The sequence below is a fragment of the Sebastes fasciatus genome, chromosome 11 (assembly GCF_043250625.1).
Source record: "Sebastes fasciatus isolate fSebFas1 chromosome 11, fSebFas1.pri, whole genome shotgun sequence".
Lineage (NCBI taxonomy): Eukaryota > Metazoa > Chordata > Actinopteri > Perciformes > Sebastidae > Sebastes > Sebastes fasciatus.
In genome coordinates, this window is record NC_133805.1 from 8,687,286 (window position 1) to 8,708,169 (window position 20,884).

Genomic DNA, 20,884 nt, shown 5'->3' on the forward strand with positions numbered 1-20,884 from the left:
GCTGAACTCTCTGGCTTTCAATCTCATGGCTCCACTGATCTGTTAATGTCACACACCAAACAGCTGAAAAGAGTATTGATTGGACATGATGCCTAAAGGGCTTCACTGTCCGTTTTTTTGCAGACGTCTTTGAGGTCTTAGATGTCTCGCAAACCGGCAGGATTTGACATCATGCCAGAACGGGAGCAGGGATGAGACCTTCACTTGAATAATTTTCAGTCAAGACACTCACATCAGGCTTTTAACCGTTTTATTGCAACAATCAGTTTGAGTTTGGTGGTGCGGCTCTGCCTCAGAAATGCTCCAGACACAAATTTAAAAAAGGCTTGACAGAGGCTGTCTCTGAGCTCACAGACCTTCCGGCGCAGCCTCAGATACGGAACATTCGAATGAGCATGAACCCATTGAGAGAACCGTCCTGGAATCACACAAATCTAAATGCTAATGCAAGAGGAGGCTGGAGAGGTGGAGGGAGTATAAGGAGGAGGTGGTGGAGCAGCAAGGATCAGTGCTCTGAGCATATGCAGAAGGAATGAGTGCCAAAGATATAATAGGCTGTGGTCATATATGATTGGACAGTACATGACCTGTGATATTAAAATAACCGTACGTGAAATTTCAATCTCGGAATCAATCGCCCTCTTGTGACAACTGAGCTTTCTTCAGGACATGCTATATATCTGCTGATGAAGACTGAGAGCTCCAGTTGAAAGCACAGGAAAAAAAGGGTTTGTTAGTGGAGTTAGATTTTCTTTTGTCAAATAAATTGTGCTCGTCCAAACTAGTGGTTCCCAAAGTGGGTGATTTGATGTGGCACCCTGGGGCGCCTTAAAGACGGGACAATGTTGCTACAAGACTAGTTAAATTCCTTTTGCAGTATATTTTTGAATAGGTTTTCACCACGTAAGTAATGAGTGGACATTTACGCATTATGTTTTCAAATATGTCAAAACAGAAGAAACCAGCCATAAACATCAAAATCACTCTATTAAAATAGCGGAGGGTGGGTGCTATGCTTCCGCATCGACGCCGTTGGTCAGGACAGTATTATCAGCTGTAATCGCAGTATGAGCGCAGTGCAGAGCGGTGGCTGTGAGCTAGCCGGTGGGGCACACTCACATTCACGTGCAAAGAGAAACTCGGACTCCCACACACAGAGAGGGGGGTTGATGTCATTCCAGGTAGCCATCTTTACATAGCAAATAGTTGCTTGCTGCTGAAGTAATGTTCTGAATCCCATATATAGAACCTTTAAAATGAATGTTAGTCCAAATATATTACATATTTTTTACATCAATGTTATTTGTTTTGTTAGTTTGTTAAAATAAATTCTCACAACAGATATTCATGGAGTCATTTATAGCTGTCCCAAACTGCACGCAGTATGTGGGGCATCATGAAAAATCACTATGAAGGGGGGCTGTGGTTTTAAAAATAATATCACATGGCTTCATTAAGTTGCCTTATAGAAGAACCAGGTCACATATCTTTAAACAGATAGGCCTACACGCCTATACCTAGTAGCAACAACATTGCTGAAAGTCACATATAAGGTCCCCTAAATTGATACACATTAGGTCAAGGACGCCCATTTGTTACTATTTCGCTTCTGGGACCTCCATCGAAAAAGATGTTGGTTGTTATGATTAAGACGAAGAGAAAGAAGACAAACCTGAATAGTCACTGACTCTAATTCACTGAATTAAATAGTGAAAATAAACTCTTCTACATTTTTCTGGGGACTCCCTGGAACTCCCTCAAGGACCCCTGTGGGGTCCCTGGACCCCTGGTTGAGAACCACATATACAACAGGCGACCCAATGGTTCACACTAGAAAGCACCCCAGTGTTGCCAAATTAGCATCTGTGTCACTACATGTGACAACTTTTAAACCCCCTTTGGCAAAATGTTTTTCAAAAAAAGGAGCCCAGTGACAAATCCATCGATTTTAGGGCTAATATTTGCCGCTTTCCCTTGAAGACAGTCAATAAGAGAGCTCAGTAAATCTGTAGCCGTCCTTGCTGTATCTCAGCTGCATCCAGTGAGTGACAGAGAGCTGCAGGCGTCTAAAACAAGTACTTGTATCCACAGCATGTGTGAAAAGAGATTTACGTGTTCTGTGTATCTTCACGGTCCAGAAAAAGTACACAAGCTTAGTCTTGCTTCTATAACCACTGTCATCATTGACTGAATGATTCTTGTATTTAGTTTGTCTGCAAAGTCATCTAACAGAATAAAGCAGCAATATCTGTGTTTTTCCTCTCCTATCTATTTTACTCCACCGTCCACCCGTAAGGTTAAAGGATTATTTCCGTCCATCTGTGTTTGTTTTCTTTGTCTGTGATCAACATATTTTAAAAGCTAACGGTCGAATTGACATGAAATCTGCTGTGTACATTCACACTCCCACCAGAAATCACCACCACCATCAGGCCACACTTCGGCTACTCTTATATAACTAACATGTCACAACAGTGTTGACTGTGATAGTAGTAGATAACTGCGAGGGCTATCACACACTGTAAAAAATGTTTGTGAAAAATTATGACACCAAAAAATAAATAGAAAAACAATAAAGCAGTGTTTGATTTATGGTAATATTTTGTAAAATACTAAACCAAACACAACTGTAAAGTTCAGAGTAAGAATATGTTAAAATAATCACATTTCATGGTAGAATTTACAGAGCACTGTAGTTTAAACACAGAAAAACTATAATACAAAAAGCAATACAATCCAGTTAAAATTACGATATGACAGTGTTAAAATAATGTTGATGTTTTTTTGCCATCCTTACCATAATAACACTACTTACTAAGTCGGACGGAGGTTGGCCGTACCACGGTTTTGCACTTTGTGGTTCACGTTACCGCGTGTCGGAGAACTACCACTGCATTGAGGTAACGTAAAACGTGAAAGTCAATTTTTGGTTTGTCCTTTCTGGGCTACTGTAGACACATGGCGGAGCAACATGGTGGACTCCAAGAAGAGGGCTCGCTCCCTATGTAGATATGAAGGGCTCATTCTAAGCTAACGGAAATACAACGATTCTTATATTAGTAATGAAAACATAGTTATGAATAATATATTCTATTTCTGCTAATAGATCATCCAAAAGATGTTTCACACTGTTCCTTTAAAAGTGTTTAGTCAGTTTCACTACAATATGTAGAGCAGACAATAGATCGGCAAATGAAAAATTTAATTTATAGGCAGATGAAAAAGGGTGAGAAAGAGAGTTACTGGGATGAAAAGTGTATTTCTTTCTTTCTATATGTATTTGTTCATTTGTTACCTCAATGCAGAAAATGATGAAGGGCGCCCCGAGCATTTTTTTAAAAATTGTATTTATTTATTTTTAGAGAATGACCAGCGACCCCAGAAGTTGGCGCCCTAGGCGACCGCCTATATGACCTATACCTTAAACCAGCCCTACTTTCACTGATAAAACCGTAACCATAGTGACACACACATTTTCATTTTTGGAACATTTTTAAATCAAGAAGACCCTGAAGAATTATTCTGTGGCATTAAGCAGCAAGCTCTAAGTTAAAAAAAAGAAGCAAAAAAGGATTATTACTTCCTGGTCCTTGGCATAATAGTTTCTGAAAAATGTGTGGTAAAAAGTGAATAAAGCAAGAGACGGAGCTATAATGGATTTAAAAAGTCAATAAATGTATTCAAGCACCGGGGAGGAGGTGAAATTACAATATGTGCACAGCGCTCTAGTTTAAGAGTGACATAGTTAAGCACACTCTATTTAATTCAACGGCATGGTTTGGAAATAGCTCGAGCGGAAGAGTGGGCAAATGTTTATGCATTTTCAGGACGGAGCTCACGGGTGTGTGATCGGTGGTTGTTGCAGCGCTGCTCATTGGAATGATCAGCACATCCACCACAGTGGGTTATTACAACACCTGCAGTATTTAAAAGAGTCTCTCAGTCTTACATACCTTATGAGCATTCAGACAACTGCAGATTACAGTTACAGAAAATGCAATCTGCATGACATCAATAACACTGTATGTGCACTTGGGGATTATGTAAAATGTAAATAATAGAAGAAATCAACGTTTCATGTGACACCTCACCTTTATTTTATATTATTACACGGCTGTGTTGAATACTCGATTCTGATTGGTCAATCACAGCGTTCAACGGTCTGTTATTTCTTTATAGCAGACTGTTGCTATGTATAACAGACCGTTGCTATGGGCGCAGTTCTGATGTTGGACTCTGGAGCACCATTTTTGTGTCAAACTATTGATTTCTTAAGTAAGTAGCCGTGTAATACGCGGGATAATGTACAGCTAGCGGGTCATTGTTGTGAAATAATCCCCTTCAGGATTCTTTCAGGGTTTATTTTACAACAATGACCGGCTCGCTGTACATTATCCCTTACTTATAACATATTATATACATGCACTGGTCATGAAAACCCTTGTTCTGAAGCATGTTTTCATAATTACAATTAGAAAGATTTAACTAAATTGGACATTATATTAAAGATGGATAAATTTGAAAAGCAGCATTCCTTCAGATGCGAGACCAGCCTAGTCAGGCATACCTGTAGTCCCTCATTCATTTACTCATTAATTTCCTTTGCCCATCTGTTCCTTCTCTGGGGTTAGGGGAGGGGGGGCTGGAGCCCATCCCAGCATGCACTGGATGGGAAGCATGACTAGATCCGTTACACTCAACACAGTAAAATGTGGGAGAGACTGAGTGTATAGTTTTGTGTATCTGAACTCGTTCCTGGTTAACAAACACAACATTTATTGCATCAGACAAAACATAACGCTGTTCGGTTCAAATTGAGTGAAGCATAGTTAATGCAGTTTGATTCTCAGCGGATCTGGATATGCGTCCTGAACTAGCACAGCAATGAAAACTTAATTTGGTGTGTAAATGCCCAACCAAAACACTTTACTCCGTTCCACTCAATAGAACAGCATCAGTGTGTCTCCTGACACCAGAAACTAGAATCATTTATAGCATTAAGGGTTTGTAAACATTGTGAATTATGTGCCATCGAAATGGAAATACTCAAGAGAAGTATCTCAAAATTGGGCTTCAGTACCTGAGTAAACGTACTTAATTACTTTCTTTTGGCCTTCCTGTTTCTATACTGTACATATGTACTTTGTAGCCTTCCTTCTTTGACTTCTTTATCATGATGTTAATAATCACAAGAACCCATATACAATATTAGGGAGTGTGAAGCACACCACCTGAATAATGATCAGTGGTTAATTATAATCAGTAGGTAGAGTGAAGGTACTGGTATCATATGAAACTATAGATCCTAAAGAATCCTTTGGTACCAACCATGTCATACTAGCTTGTCGCGAAGGAGGCTAAATAACGCTCCAAACGTACACAAAATTTTGCTAAAAACTGGCATGGCCATATTCAAAGGGTTCCATTGACCTCTGACCTCAAGATATGTGAATGAAAATGGGTTCTATGGGTACCCACGAGTCTCCCCTTTACAAACATGCCCACTTTATGATAATCACATGCAGTTTTGGGGCAAGTCATAGTCAAGTCAGCACACTGACACACTGACAGCTGTTGTTGCCTGTTGGGCTGCAGTTTGCCATGTTATAATTTGAGCATATTTGTTATGCTAAATGCAGTACCTGTGAGGGTTTCTGGAAAATATGTGTCATTGTTTTGTTAATTGATTTCTAATAATAAATATATACATACATTTGCATAAAGCAAGCATTTTTCTCCACTACCATGTTGATAAGAGTATTAAATACTTGACAAATCTCCCTTTAAGGTACATTTTGAACAGATAACAAATGTGCAATTAATCCAAATTAAATATTTTAATCGAAATCAGCCATATACATATATATGATTATAATTAGGTCTGCCATTCAATAATTATATTTCATTATTCTGCCTTTAAAGGTTGACTGAATTATTTTTCATGGATATGAAAACTACCTATATGAATGTATAAAATGCCTAATATAAGGTGTTCAAATTCTACTCTTTTTCATTGTGTTTGTAAATTTGCTTCATTATCATATTCAATCTGACAATTAATTTGTCTTCTACTTCACTTCACTCATAGTTTCTGTCATTCCCTGTCTTTAATGTCAATATCTCTGTCTTTATGTCTTTATTCTAAAGACATACAAGCTCCTGTTACAGCACTGTGGGATGGTACGTCTTAAAATGGATGGAGGTGTCTGCATTGACTTTTGACCACAAGGTGGCAGAAAAACTCCAAGACAAGACAGACAGCCCTGACACATGAGTTATGGCTAACCTCCTTACATATACATATAACACAGGGCAACATTACTGTCTCATCAGAGTCACGTTTCCGTCCACTTTAGTAAATATAAGTCCAACATTCACGCTCCTTTTAGCTCTGTTTTGGTCACATACACAATCATACACAGTACAACGTGCGGTGACATTAGTTTGTGCCTAGCTCCATAAAGCAACTTAGGAATAGCAAAAAATAGAATAAAATACTAGCTACAGGTGGGTGGGTTGTATTTAAAGTGGGTTATGGATGTGAAAGTCAGCGGTTCGGGACCCGGATGACCTGAGGGAAGAAACTCCTCCTCATCATCTCTGTTTTGGCCTTGAGGAAGCAGAGAGAAGAGTCTCTTAAATGCTCCACTATGTTCATCAGCTAGTCACTAACTTTATCTGTCTTCCATTTGGTGTTGGGCAGGTGGTGTACAGTGGATTTATCTGAGCTTTTTTGCTGAAACAGCTGCTAGAAAAGATGTTGATGAGAGCACTGAGACTGAACCGGGCTGGTCGCCAATGAGGGGGCCATTGGGGTGCACTGCAGTCAAGTAAAAAGAGAGACTGATTAACTTTGCTGCATCCACTGCAATGTGTGAAAATTCATCACGAGTATCAGAACGTTTTCACTGACCACGGTGGATTGATGCGCCGTGTACATAAAGCACGACTGGTCCTGATAGATTCCACAGTGCTGAAGGTGCTGCTGTAGTATCCCTCCACCCCCAACAGGTAGGTGAGGTATATTATGCGTATTGTTTTTTTTTTTATGTCACAATATGACCCACCTCTCACAGTCCCTGCCACCCTCCACATCTTGTGTTTTATTTATTGCGAGCAGTGCAAGCTTTCCAGATGGTTTCCTAAAATAAAGTTTGTACAGTGTCCTGTAGTCATTTGTCTGTGGGCCCATTGATCTGTTGTGGCAGGAAGGTGTGGACCGCATTCAGACAGCCTCTGTAGCATCAACAAAATATAGTTTAAATACAGCTTTCAGCCAGCAGCAGCAGAGCAGCAGAGCAGCAGAGCAGCAGCAGCCAGCAGCAGCAGCAGCCAGCAGCAGCAGCAGCCAGCAGCAGCAGCACATGGTTTTGTCATGACTCTGTGCTGTCAGTGTAGTTATAGTGACGACTACAGAAGATTTACATTCTGTTTTTATATTGTTTCGATGACAAAACAGGCGGTGCGGTCAAGATGTGATTCTGTCACAACTCAGACGATGCAGGCAGAGGCAAAGCACATGGCAACTTTGACAATCTGACAGGGAAGGAGTGGAAATGGCCGGTTATATACTGCAGGGCTGACGAGGGAAAGTGGAAACAGGTGAGCAGCTGGATGAGGGAGTCAGGTGACTGGAGCAGGTGGAAAAGTCTTAGGGCCTCTGGTGGACAGATTGACAGGTTAGGGGAAGCGGTACTCTGGTTGGGGGGGGGAGTAGTTTTATTGGCTAAATTACAAATGCCTTGCATCTCGAGGCTATCTCGAGAAACTAGCAAGAGTACGCCAGATTTAAAAAAAAAGAATCCAACCGAAAACCCCAGCCCAGGTTGCCAACTCTTTTCCAATGAAAGTAGCAGCACTAGCTCTAAAAGTCCCTAAAGCTTGCGAGAACATCGCCAAGTCGGCAAAACTGACAGTCCGTTGCTTCAGGCCTCCCTCCATGGCCACTCCCCGAAAATCATCATTATGAATGTTAACATATCATAATGAATTTGAACGGCAAACACGGCTATTGTTAGTACTTCCAGCTGTCAAGCTGGCAGCTTGTAGAAGACTCCAATGACGAGCAATGAGTGCACGGGCAGAGTGAACGCAGGAAGGCAGGTAGCCCGTCCAATCATTACATTTGGGCCGAATGAAATGATTTTTTTTTGTCAGAGCGTTTGATTTATCGATTGCTGTCGGGATGGAAGGAGAATTTCAACTATCCATCCATCCATCATCTGTAACCACTTGTCCTATTCAGGGTCGTGTGGGGGGCTGGAGCCGATCCCAGCTGACAATGGGTGAAGGCGGGGTACACCATGGACAGGTCGCCAGACTATCAGATAAATATCAACGATATTTACATTATTTCAGATTATGTATTTGAATGACTATGAACGCCTAAATAGGAAATAATTTGTTTCCAAAAAGTTACCTCTGGTTACGGGACCGACCTGGTCAACATGTGCAACATCCTTTACATGTAATCATTTGATTTATTTTGAAAAATACCGGCTGGTGAAGCTTTAAGAGACACAATTTTACTCAGTAATATTACTGTATATAAAAATAATAATAATAATAATAATAATATATAACAGACTATTTAGTTGATCTCATTTACTTCATTTAGCACACAAGTTCAGTTGTGAAGATTTCTTAGAAATACTAAAAGCAGAGTCTGGTTCTTAAAGGGGACATATCATGCTCATTTTCAGGTTCATACAAAAAAATATATTAATTTTAGGTTTCTTCTAGAAAATGTTTACATGCTTTAATGTTCAAAAAACACATTATTTTTCTCATACTGTCTGTCTGAATATACCTGTATTAATTCTGTCTGAAACGCTCCGTTTTAGCGCCCGTCTCTTTAAGACTCTCTCCTGAAAAAGCCCCATCTGCTCTGATTTGTTTGGGAGAAAAATTTGGTGCACCACTGCAAACGTTGTGTGCGGTATATTCTAATGAGCCTGCATGTTACATAGGAAGGGGAGCCAAATCTTAATGGCCTGTTGAATCACATGTTTTCTGATCTATGCAGTCCACAAAAAACTGACTGGGTTGTCTTATTTCACTCAGTCAGCTATTCACAAAACTGTTCCCTTTCTCTTAGAACTCAATTATTGAGATAATTTGTACACAAATGTTATTTTCACAACCTTAAGATGTTCCTATAACCACAAATCTTTTCCCAAACTTGACTTTGTCGTGTTGATTTTCTTTCACTGATATACAACCACCACAGGCTGTGTGATTATTTCTGGACATTAGTTAATAAAAAATTATATATGACCTTTTATCTGATCTCATACACCATGATCTGATCTAAGGGACTCTAGTGGCTGTGATAGAAATCTCCAGGTGGGAACAAAAGCTGCAGGAGTTTTGAAGTAGCGAAAATGATCAAAGATTATGTTGTTTTTCTTCTGAGGATATTTCTGCTGCAGACCCCTGCCGCGATCTGCCCTTCAGGCTAGTCTGTTTCCCAGAAAGAGCAGAGTACACGGTGGGTTTCTCAGGATGGTAGTCAAACTGGTCAAGCCGAAGGAGAAAGAGACTATAACAGAGCTGTCATGCTATAGTGCAAGTATACCTGTTTCTCAGAGTTTGATGTCTTTTTATCTCACATTCGGTCAAAAAATCATTTCACGAGTTCAAAAATCTGCCACCCGGGTGAGGAAAGCTCAAGTGTGGTTCACCGCAAGGTCCTGAACAAAATAGTCATCTGTCTTATTCGAAATGACTCAAACGCTCAAGTTGAAACAAGGTCTTGAAACAAGTTGATATGCACTGAAAGTGGAATTTCTCGACATATTTCTCAGGGGTGCTTTAGACTTAAAACGGGATTAATGATTTATTAAGGTAAAGATTTATATGCAGCGCAGCCTTCGCCACTTATTTCAGCATCAAAGTGAAAATGTTCGAAGAGGGATTAGGTAGTTAGAAGATGTATCACTACCACTGTTCCAGGATTTCTAGCATCAACAGCAGCGATACCACATACTGTGGCAGAGCTCATTTCAAAACAGTTGTACCTTGTGATGCTTTGCAGTAGAAGCACACGTTGAACACATAGCCGCTAATCGATCACAGCCGCCTCCAAATCAAATTACTTTTCAATAACCGGCAGGCAACAAAACAAACACGGGAGGAATTGTTCTCTTAGGCTTTGTACAAGTGACAAATGTCCTTTCTCTTTATTTATAAGTGTTTGGCTTTAGAAGGAATCGAGGAGAGAAGGAGGGGAGGTGTGAGAAAAAATAATTCATCGGTGTCTTTACAATGACAACAAAAGATGAAAGTTCCCTTTTATCAAAAGCTTTTTTAAAGATTACCTCTCTCAAGGACTCATCTCCTACAACGATTATTACCTTCTTTCAGCATGAAAAAAAGAGATATGTTTTTATGGAATGATCCTGGGTAAAATTAGTTGTATAAAAATGTAAAAATAAACTAATTATATCAAACAGTTTTGTGTGTGTGTAATCCCCTACTTAAAGCAGCAGTAGGTAGAAGTGGAGCAAATATGATTTAAAAAAAGTTATTTATATAAAATGGTCACTATATCCTGACAGTAGTGCATAAAACAGGTAATCTGCAAAACGTCATGTTCCTCTGTGTCCTCCGGTGCTCCTAATGGCATCTGCAAGATTTCACAGACCGGAGGAAAACAACCAATCAGAGCTGAGCTGGAGCCTTGCCGTCTCTGAGCGGCTGTCAATCACTCAAACGGTCAAACTAGGCAGCGCTGATCGAATATGAATCAATATTCTGATACTGTAATGCTTATTTTACAGCTAAACAGTACACTACAAAATGTTTCTGAAAACATCTGAGGATGCATAAAAGATCTAGTGATAGAGAAAAGATCAGGATGCTGCCATCTGGGAGACGGTACCGAAAGATTAGGCTCAGTGACAGCTTCATCCCGCACGCCATAAAACTGTTTACCTTTATATATTTTACATACTGTTTTACAACTGTTACACCTCTGCATATATATACATATATATACATAATTACTACTTCTCTATATATACTACATTCCTGTCTACACCTCTGTGTGCATGTATTACTTCTCATCATGCATATACATACTACATCCTGTTTACATTCAGTTTTGAAATTTGAAATTACAAATTTACATTTACATTACTATTTTACATTTACTTATGTTTATATTTATTTTAATTGTACTACTTTATGCCTTAGATTATCATTTTGCTTTTACATTTACATGTGTGATTTCCCCTTTTATAAATATATACATATTTCATGAGCACTGTTGAAAGAACCTGAGACCAAAGATTTTCATTGCCAATGGCTGCTCTGCTGGAATTGACAAATGACAAATAAAGAACCTTGAACCTTGAATATTTAGGACTCATCTACTGAGTCCAAAACAAATTTGAAAATCCAGTCTGATTGTATGAACACACCGATGTCAGGAGTTCCATCTATGTTAATTTTATACATTGCAAATACCTTATTACGTGTGTCAATTGAGGAAGTTAGAAATTAGAAATTAGATGAATAAAGTTGTTATTTCTACATGTTCTGCCAGTTGGAGTGCTCTTAGAGGCTCATGATATCATGGCTTTCCCGTATTTTCTGAGGTTTCAGTCAGAGTTTCCATGAGAGACATTTTGCTCTCACACAGCATTACCAGAAAATAATCACCGGAGGCAGCAAGTCAAAGGACCATTTTTTACAGTACAATATCAGATATAGTGTTGCTTTTTTCAATCCAACGAACTATCAGCAGGGGTTCCTGATCCAGCCCAAGCTCTCTAAGAAGACGAGGAGCCCCTATAAGGAAATTGGGAAGAAACCTTGGAAGAGGCAATTCAAAGAGAGATCCCCTCTACACAGACGGCTGGGGGTTGGACAGGACCCAGAGGTTGGAGAAGATGCTTCTTGGTACTGTATCGGCCCTTTTTGTTCCTCCAAATTATTGATGTCCAGCCTCCAAGGGTGGGTTACAGCAGCTAGGCACACATCAGACAGAGTCTCAGCTGGAAGAGAAACACAGTTAACAGGATCCAAAGCAATGAATGGACATTAATGCTAAAGGACCCATAACAAATGTTCTATCCTGCACTATAAAGATGCTGCTGTCCTGACTGTGAGACTGGTAGGAGGAACCTACCTGAGGCACTTACTGTATCTACCTTGCAGGTAGCCTCGGGTAGCTGGAGGGTGGGGCTTTGCTGGAGCTCCTCCAGAGTGATGCGCCACCGCCAAAGTCATGTCTTGTCTTGAACCAGGACGTTCTGTAATTTAAAGTCCCGGTGAAAGACGTCTGCAGAGTGCATGTGGATGGCAGCGTCCACCAGCTGCTTCAGGATCAGCTGAGATAGAGAGAGACAGGGACAGAGTGTAAATTATGGCAATAATATATACAAATAAATGAGCTACGTGTGATTATTTATCTATGACTTTTTGATGCAAAATCAATTCATTTCAATGGAATCGCTGCAAAGTGAATTTGCTAGTGGGGGCAGAGTAAATCCACACTAATCTTTTGTTTAGCTTTGGTGAACTTTGACACAAATTGGTGCTACCGACCAATAGAAAGCTGTTCTGACAGTGCTGCCCTGTGAGGGTCTAATATGGAGAAAGCTATCGTAGCTTATATTCCACAGAAGAGTCGTTCAAGAAATGTTTAACATTCATTCATTTTAGTTTTCATACTACATTCCTGTTTACACCTCCGCAATGAATGGACATTAATGCAAAAGGACACATAACAAACTTTCTATCCTGCACTATAAAGATGATGCTGACCTGACTGTGCGGCTGGGTGGGAGGAACATCCCTGAGGCACTTTCCTGTCTTCCAGGTAGCCTTGAGTAGGTGGAGGGATGGTTTGTTGGAGGCTGGGGCTTTGCTGGAGCTCCTCCAGAGTGATGCGCTGTCTTGGGTCTGTGGCAAGACACCTGTGCAGCAAGTACTTGACATCTGAAAAGCAAGAAAGAAAATAGGAAATCAAAAGTTGAAGTGGGCATGTTGAAGTGATCCCATCAAAAACAAAAGAAATCTGAAGAACTGACACATTCTCATATGAAACCCTTTGTGTGTGTGTGTCTTACCTGCGGACAGCTTATCGTCCGTCAGGATGTCGCTCCGGATGCTGACCTGGGGGGGGTAATGTCCAACTAGCAGTGAAAGAAGGATCATGCCCAGCTGCCATACAGTGGTGGGACGGGAACAGTATCTGCGACTGTTCAACCACTCTGGAGGGGCGTACGCAGGGGTGCCTGGTACACACGGCAACAGTAGAGGAACGGAAGGAGACCGACAGAGAGATGGAGGGAAAAGAAAGAAAAAGGATGAGATGAGAAGCTTTGTTTAAACACGAAAGTCATTATCAAGAGACGAGTGAATAGCAGAAGCCAGATATCATACCCCAGTAGTGAGTGTAGGGCGTCTCCTGACAGAAGCTGCTACAGCCAAAGTCGATGACATAAACTTTGGGGACACCAGAGTTGTCTTGAACCAGGACGTTCTGTAATTTAATGTCCCGGTGAAAGACGCCTTTAGAGTGCATGTGGATGGCAGCGTCCACCAGCTGCTTCAGGATCAGCTGAGATAGAGAGAGACAGGGACAGAGTGTCAATTATTGCAATAATATACCAATAAATGAGCTACGTGTGATAGACGGGTTTCTGTGCAACGCAAAGTTGTTTTCTCACTTGGAGAGTAAAGCAATTAATTGACCGATATACTGTAGTATTCTGAGACTGGCATTTGTTTAATTTCTAATAAAATCAATATGAGGCCTAAAAGAATATTCAGAATCAATCCAAAGTCCCAAGTATTTAAATGTATCATGCTTTGGTTTGAGCTAAATCAAAACAAACCCCTGATTTTTCGTACCTTTGCATCTCTTTCGTCCAGGGATCCTCCGTTGGCTAACCGGTACTTCAGGAGGTTCGTGGAGAGATATGGTCTCTCCATGACCAGTACTATCTCATGATCCAGACGGTACCAGTCCAGAAGGCACACAGTAGCAGATCCTCCTTTGGATCCTGGTAGACCTGCAGTTTTCAGCATGAAGGCCACCTCAAGGATGATGTGGTAATCCTTCCCATTGCAAGGCTAAAGAAAATAATGCATATATACATACCAAGCGGTTAATGACCTGCTGTAAGTTCCAACAGCTTCGAGAAGTATAACAACCCGTTTAACAATGCAAATTGGTGTCAGTTGGTGTTCGACATCGGATCAAATTACTCACCACTTGTTGACATCTCACGTCCTTACTGGGGATGTGCTTGATGGCCACCTGCGAGACAGAGGTACAAATCATTTGGTTGGTACTTCCTGAACGTCAGTGAACGGTAAAATGAGCAAAGAGTAAAGAAGCAAAGAGACAAACTGGTGTTTTTTTTTACAACAGCCGCTGCCGCCATTTTGGACTGAAAGCACTTATCGTATTGATAATATTGTATTGTTCAACACCATTTCTGTAGAATATGACAAAAGAATAGAAATAATTTTGTTTTACTTTAGTACGGCACTTTTTAGGCGGACGTTTTACTGCCGTCCGATAGTCGCTTTCAGTCCAAAATGGCGGCTGCTGGGCGCTGATGTCGCAATGGAATGAACAATTGACTTTCACTTCTTGGCAATATACGTTCTTTGTAATGAGTTTGAGCACGTGTTTCCAAGACTTACTGGAAAATAGTCGTCTTTACGGTAGCCGCTATACACAGAGCCAAAGCCTCCTGCACCAATCGGATCGAGCTCTTCGTACTTGTTCTCAAAATCAGCTAAACACACACACACACACACACACACACACACACACACACACACAGAGCATTTTAAAACTTTGCATTACTTTTCTATTTGTATTTATTCCTCATCATGAAGCTTTAGCTTTTTTTCATTTTCTATCCCACTATCGGCTACTACCTCTGCCCCTTGGGTTTGCTGAGGAGGCCATCTGATAGATGATCTCCTCCTCTGTCACGGCGCTGCTTTTCTCACTAACGTGGGCTCCATCGTTGCCCCTCTCGTTAGCGATGCTCTGTCTGTTGTTCTTTTCAGATATGACGTTGTCGAGGTCACATCTCAACCTTTTTTCGGGCCTTTCTACAGCATCATCCCCAGCCCTCCTCTTCCTCTCGCTGACATTCAGCTGCACATCGTTGCAGGTGTCAGCGGGGCGGCTGATAACCCTGGGTGATCCTGAGACATCAGCGTTGGGTGATCCTGAGATCTGTTTGTCGTCTATAAATGAGAAAAACACAATGAGACACTTTTCTTGACTGCATGCAAGTGCATTTAATTCCTAATAGAGAGTCTGAGTTATGTTGCATATCTGCCTGAAAGTGTTGGAACATAACAATATTATGTAGGAATTAGACTTATATCCTGACAGAATTGTATCTTGAAAATAGCATGGACACTGTTTTTTGATCACTTAAAGTTATTAAATGTTTTTTCTATTATTATATTTAAGTTAAATTAAATTAAATGTCTTTCAAGTCACAGCACAGGACCACATTGAAAACAAATTTTGAGGATTTGAAAAACACACACCATGATTACTGAAGGAAGTTCACACTTACCTCGATCTCCTACGCAGGAGAGAGGAATCCTGTCTTGCTCAGACTTGGAAGACATGGCGTTGCTCAAGTTTCAATCGAAATGATTAAATATAAACACCTGAAGATACCTGTCGAGTGCGTGCTAATACGTGCGTCTGTATACTGATACAGAGTTTGTCCGTGTACTGATACCGAGTGTGTCTGTGTTCTGATACAAATGCTTCTGTGGTCTGAGGTCCAAATTGTTCCATTCAGAATGTGATTGAATATTGAAAACAAGAATATGCAAATTAGCAGTCTAAAGTTCCATCCAAAGTGGATTTGTTTATTTTCAAATTCTGTTTTCATTCATATTCCTCCGGTGGCTTCAGATGATTTATTTCATCATATGTGGAGTGTATGACTTTTCACCCTCTACCACAGTTACCTACAGCATACTGGTGCTCCTGTGATGAGAGACAGTTTATATTCTTAAAGTGTATCTCCGTGTTTTGATGCTCAAAGAGCTGTTAAAAAAAGTGAAAGTTGACAGAAATATAAAGACTCAAATTCAGATACACCCAAAAAATAGTGCTGTAACAAAATATTACTACTTTGTTACATTACACCATGGACCAATTTGTTGGTGAAAGGGAGATTTTGATTTTGACCTGGTGGTGGTGCTACAAGCATGTTTGAGGGGAGCTGCAGAAACATTAGGATTCATCCTCTGGGAACCAGGAAATTTGGAGCAAATTTAAATCGAAAATTATTTTTTCCAAAACTTTATCATGGCTCAAAGGGTTGGCCAGAAGGAGATTTTAATGTGACGGTGTTACTAGATCAAAGGTCAGAAGGTCACTGAAATGACTAGAAATCATCTTCTGTGGACCACAAAGTCCTAGAGGCAAGAAAGTAGCAGCTGCTGCAGTTAGCAGGCTGGACCTGCATGTACCTGCTTTGCTTAAAAGTTACGGTACGTCCAGGTTAAAGGTAAAGTGTGTAGGATTTGGCAGCATCTAGTGGTGTGGTTGTAGATTGCAAACCTCTCCGCTCTCCCCCCTTTCGGTAACATGAGCCGCTGAGTGCAAAACCGTAGTAACTGGTGCTGGCGGTACCACAGTTTTGCACTCTGCTCACGTTGACAAAGTTTCAGCTCCCCATGTAGATATGAAGGGCTCATTCTAAGCTAACGAAAACACAACGATTCTTAGTTTCAGGTTATTATACACTAATGAAAACATAATTATGAATATTAAATTCCATTTCTGCTAATAGATCCCCTGAAATATTACACACTGGTCCTTTAAGTAATAGTTCTAACAACACGTATCACTTTGATTGAATGATAGTATAATGTGCAATCAATAAATGATTAAATAATGATTATAAATAAATATGTGCTAATTGGGAAATTTAAACTAAATGACTGCTAAATTTTCTGGGGACCATCTGGAACTCAGCCAAGGATCCCTAAGTGTTCCCTTTCTACCCCCGCTTTCAGGAAGAAACACTTTTAAATATCCACTTTCAAAAGATTCATTGTGCCCCTAATTATGGCCTAAGTGCTCCACTTTTATTCATGTGTGCCACTTCTTTATTTAAACTCTCCGAGCCCCCGTTCACACGATTTCCTCCTTCTCTGCCCTTAATTTTACTGACAGCTCTGTTTGCCCATCCTTCACAGCAGCTATCAAGAAAGCAGCTGTGGTCTATATTTTCCACCGCTGCATCAGCGGGGGACTGATGGCAGCGATCAGAGGAGAAGGATTTGAGACAGCTGGGTTATAAAACCTACTGAGTCTGTAAGTCTGTGAAATATATTAAATTGTTATCTTGAGACCGAATGAGGTATTGTCTTCGGCTCTCATAGGAGTTTCTCTTGACCTCTTGTAGCTGTTGCTCAGCGGGGAATTGAGCCTAATATGGGAAATGTAATTACTGTGGCTTGGAGCTGGAGAAAGTGAGCTGAATACAGACAAAAGCAAAGAAATTCAGTCCATACAAAATATCAATCGTTCGTGGTTTCTTCCAGCAGCGAAGATAAACTGAAACATGGCAGCGGTGCAAGAAGCTTTTCTGTATCATGTTGCAAAATGCCCGAGGAACCCTCACATGGTAGTTTCTCAACACGCCTCAGTTTATGTTATTTGGAACCAAATATTGAATGTGATTGTTTGAGATGATGTCTGTATAAAGCCAGGGGGCAAGAAGTGGGAGGCAGGCAGAGGTTTGGGGTTGAGCAGATCGATGGACACAGGATGAAAGAGAATGATCTCTGACTGGGAGGCTTCTGAGGGGGGAAAAAAAAAAAAAAACATGGTGTGCAGAAAAAGTTAGTGGATGAGGGCAAAAATACATTCAACACAAAAGTGTGAAACACTAGTTTTGACTCTGAAGTCACATTTAGTCAGGGTGCAAAGAAGGAAAATAAACAAGTGTTGAAAGCTTTAAAGGTCCATGATCCAAATGTAAACTGATCAGAGGATTAGAAGCCGCCAGCGCTCTCAAATTTATTGACATTTTTTCTAATGAAAAGACTTAAAGCTAGAAGGCAACAAAGTTTGAGGTGTTTTCTGATGCTGTTTAAAGTTTAATGACATCAGTAGTTTCCATCAACAAGAAGTAAAGATCAGACAAGACGAGTACAAAATTCAGATTTTTGATCTATTAGCCAAACTCTCCATCCAGATGACCATTCACACCTACGGGCAATTTAGTAGAGAACTCGTTGCGTTGCCTTGGAAGGAGCCCCGAGAGGAGGGGGTGGGTTTAGACGGAGCTCCTGAGGCAAAGCTACTTTCAAATAATGCTAGCTTTCCAAAATCGTCGACCCTATCTTTAATATACCTGGTCAAAAATGCAATGGTGGTTAATCTAGATTATTTCCAATGGAGTGGTCAGACTGGGGCTACATGCGATTTTCGGGGTATCGAAATAGAGGTGGAGCGGTCGTCCACTCATTGGAAGATCGGTGGTTCGATCCCCGGCCCCTGCAGTTTACATGTCGAAGTATCAGTGGGCAAGATACTGAACCCTAAATTGCTGTACGTGTGAATGTTTATCGCTCCTGAGGAACAGGTGGCACCTTGTATGGTAGCCTCTGTCACCAGTGTATGAATGGGTGGATGCTAAGTTGTGTTGTAAAGTGCTTTGAGTGGTAAGACTAGAAAAGAGCGATATAAATGCAGTCCATTTACCTCCCATATAGGTTTGGTTCTCCAAAAGATTAACAATACACACAATAAACACAATAATATCATCAGTGCTAACGTACATTTAATCACTGCTATGAGTAATTACAATTTCCCCTCTCTGGGGATAAATGTGGGGTGAAAAATATGTATATATTTGCCACTGTTAGGGAGGCCAGACGGGGTCCAGGCTCTTTCACTCTATTGGAGAAATGATCTCAAAGTAGTGAATACTCCCAGTCCCAAAGTAAAGACTTCTAAATGATGCTATAGTCGTATATAATTATTATTATTTTTTTAAATCAACTTGACATCACCTTACTCATGGCTGTCTTTGTGGCCACGCAGGGTGCTCGGCAGGGATGTCACAGAAAGCCAATAAAACTTGCATAATCTTATTAGAGCTGTCATACGGGCGTCATGCACAAATATAAAACCTTTGAGTGACTTCTACAGCAGGATTACAGCTTCTCCACGTCATGACATCCGTCCCAATGTCAGGATTTCTGAAGTGACACCAGTTTCATGAACCGTCTTGAGGACACTGCGCTGGACTGTTACTTTATAAATGTCTTTATATGGACACCGTAGTGTTTGTTTTCATCACGCGGCAGAATCAGATAACACGATTACAGATATACTGAAGTAAGGATCCAACTTCTTCTCTAAAGCTTCATTCAGATAGAATCCCTTCCCTCGCATCTGATTTGATTAATGCAATAAATCATTTTAACGAGCTTTTCAACCAAATTGAAATTCTTTGGATCGCCGTGTTCTGAAGCTTGAACCCCGGCGGTGTGTTAATCTCCCAACAAGAAGGTTTGATTTCTCGGCCCAGCATTTTCTCTGTGGGATTACATTCCCCCCCTCCTCCTCCTCCCCACAATCCAAAGACGTGCAGGTCAACCTGACTGGAGGATTTTAATTGACCTAAAGGTGTGAACGTGAATGATAGTCTGCGCAAGTGAGTTATAGCTCTGTAATGAACAGATGATCTGTGAAGGGTGTTCCCTCTGTGCATGCTGGGAGAGGCTCCAGACACAGCCTCTGAATGAATATAAGCAAGGAGAGAAGTTTTTTTTTTAGAGGTTTATTATTCCAGCAGGTGGCAGCAGACACACATCAGTGTATGTAGCTGGCTGGCTGGCTGGGCCGGTTTATGTAAGCCTGGCTGGACATGCTGCGGTTTCAGTTTCAGTGGAACTGTCGATGCTTTAATAAAGTGCCCTACATTTACCACATCATGGAAGATCAGAGTTGGTCCATTATAGTAATTGTAATCATGAATATCAGGAACAGTGTGCTGCTGGAGGAGCCTTCACTCCTGCACGAATACACGCAGCTAAGCTTTATTCAACACTAACTTACAGTGATACCAGGCTGAGAAGTGCTGTTTCAAAAGCCCTATCTGATTGAAATGTTCAAGTCTGTTGCACCTTTGACCTTACCCAACTTCACTGATGGGTCAAGTTCAACAAAAACAAGATTTGATGAGGTGTTAAGTTGCTCCAGCTGTATATATGCCTTTCAAATTGTATCTTTGAATGGATTCAAGGTAGATTTTGACATTAAATCTTTGTTTTATAATGTCTAAATCCTGTCTGTCTTTTTTATTTATTTATTGTAATTGTCATTAAATGTTTTTTTTATAATGTCTAAATCTTGTCCGTCTCTTTTATTTATTTATTTATTTATTTATTGTAATTGTCATTAAATCTTTTTTTTATGTCTAAATCTTGTCTGTCTTTTTTTTATTTATTTATTTATTGTAATTTTCAAAACCCTGTGATAGTCTGGGGACCTGTCCAATGATATGCTTATTTACTTTATATTTTAATGATGACACTTGAAATTCGGTTCAGTCCATATGAATTAATTGAGACCCGATAGTGCTGTATATTATTTATAAGAATGGCAAAGTATGCTAAAGTCCTGTAGTCTCACCTCACTGTTAGACGTTACAATTCAGTCAGTTATTAGAGGAAAACAAAGTCACTAAAACAGCGACATCCTCACAGCTGCATGATCAGCACCATGGACAGCTCTCCACACCAGACAAGCAAGACTACGACAGCGTGCAGCTCAGGGGTCTTTTTATTCAACTCCCTCACACATCTATTAGTCCATATTGGCAAAAAAGACCCCAAATTTATAACCATCTAAAGGCTG

General features: G+C 40.5%; 1 protein-coding gene across 2 annotated transcripts; it reads right to left on the reverse strand.

The window, feature by feature from the left end:
* Positions 1 to 9,813: 9,813 nt before the first annotated feature.
* Positions 9,814 to 15,787, reverse strand: LOC141776636 (serine/threonine-protein kinase pim-1-like). Of its 2 annotated transcripts, none has more exons than XM_074650356.1 (10): positions 15,564 to 15,787; positions 14,905 to 15,222; positions 14,665 to 14,759; positions 14,225 to 14,272; positions 13,864 to 14,085; positions 13,393 to 13,570; positions 13,077 to 13,244; positions 12,772 to 12,945; positions 12,134 to 12,335; positions 9,814 to 11,972 (listed from the first exon to the last, which is right to left on the reverse strand). In XM_074650356.1, the coding sequence occupies exons 1-9, from the start codon at positions 15,616 to 15,618 to the stop codon at positions 12,265 to 12,267; spliced, it is 1,329 nt and encodes a 442-aa protein (XP_074506457.1). In that variant the 5' UTR covers positions 15,619 to 15,787; the 3' UTR covers positions 9,814 to 11,972; positions 12,134 to 12,264. The 2 variants fall into 2 exon arrangements, with proteins under 2 accessions (XP_074506457.1, XP_074506456.1); XM_074650355.1 differs by having other exon boundaries at positions 9,814 to 11,999.
* Positions 15,788 to 20,884: the final 5,097 nt, after the last annotated feature.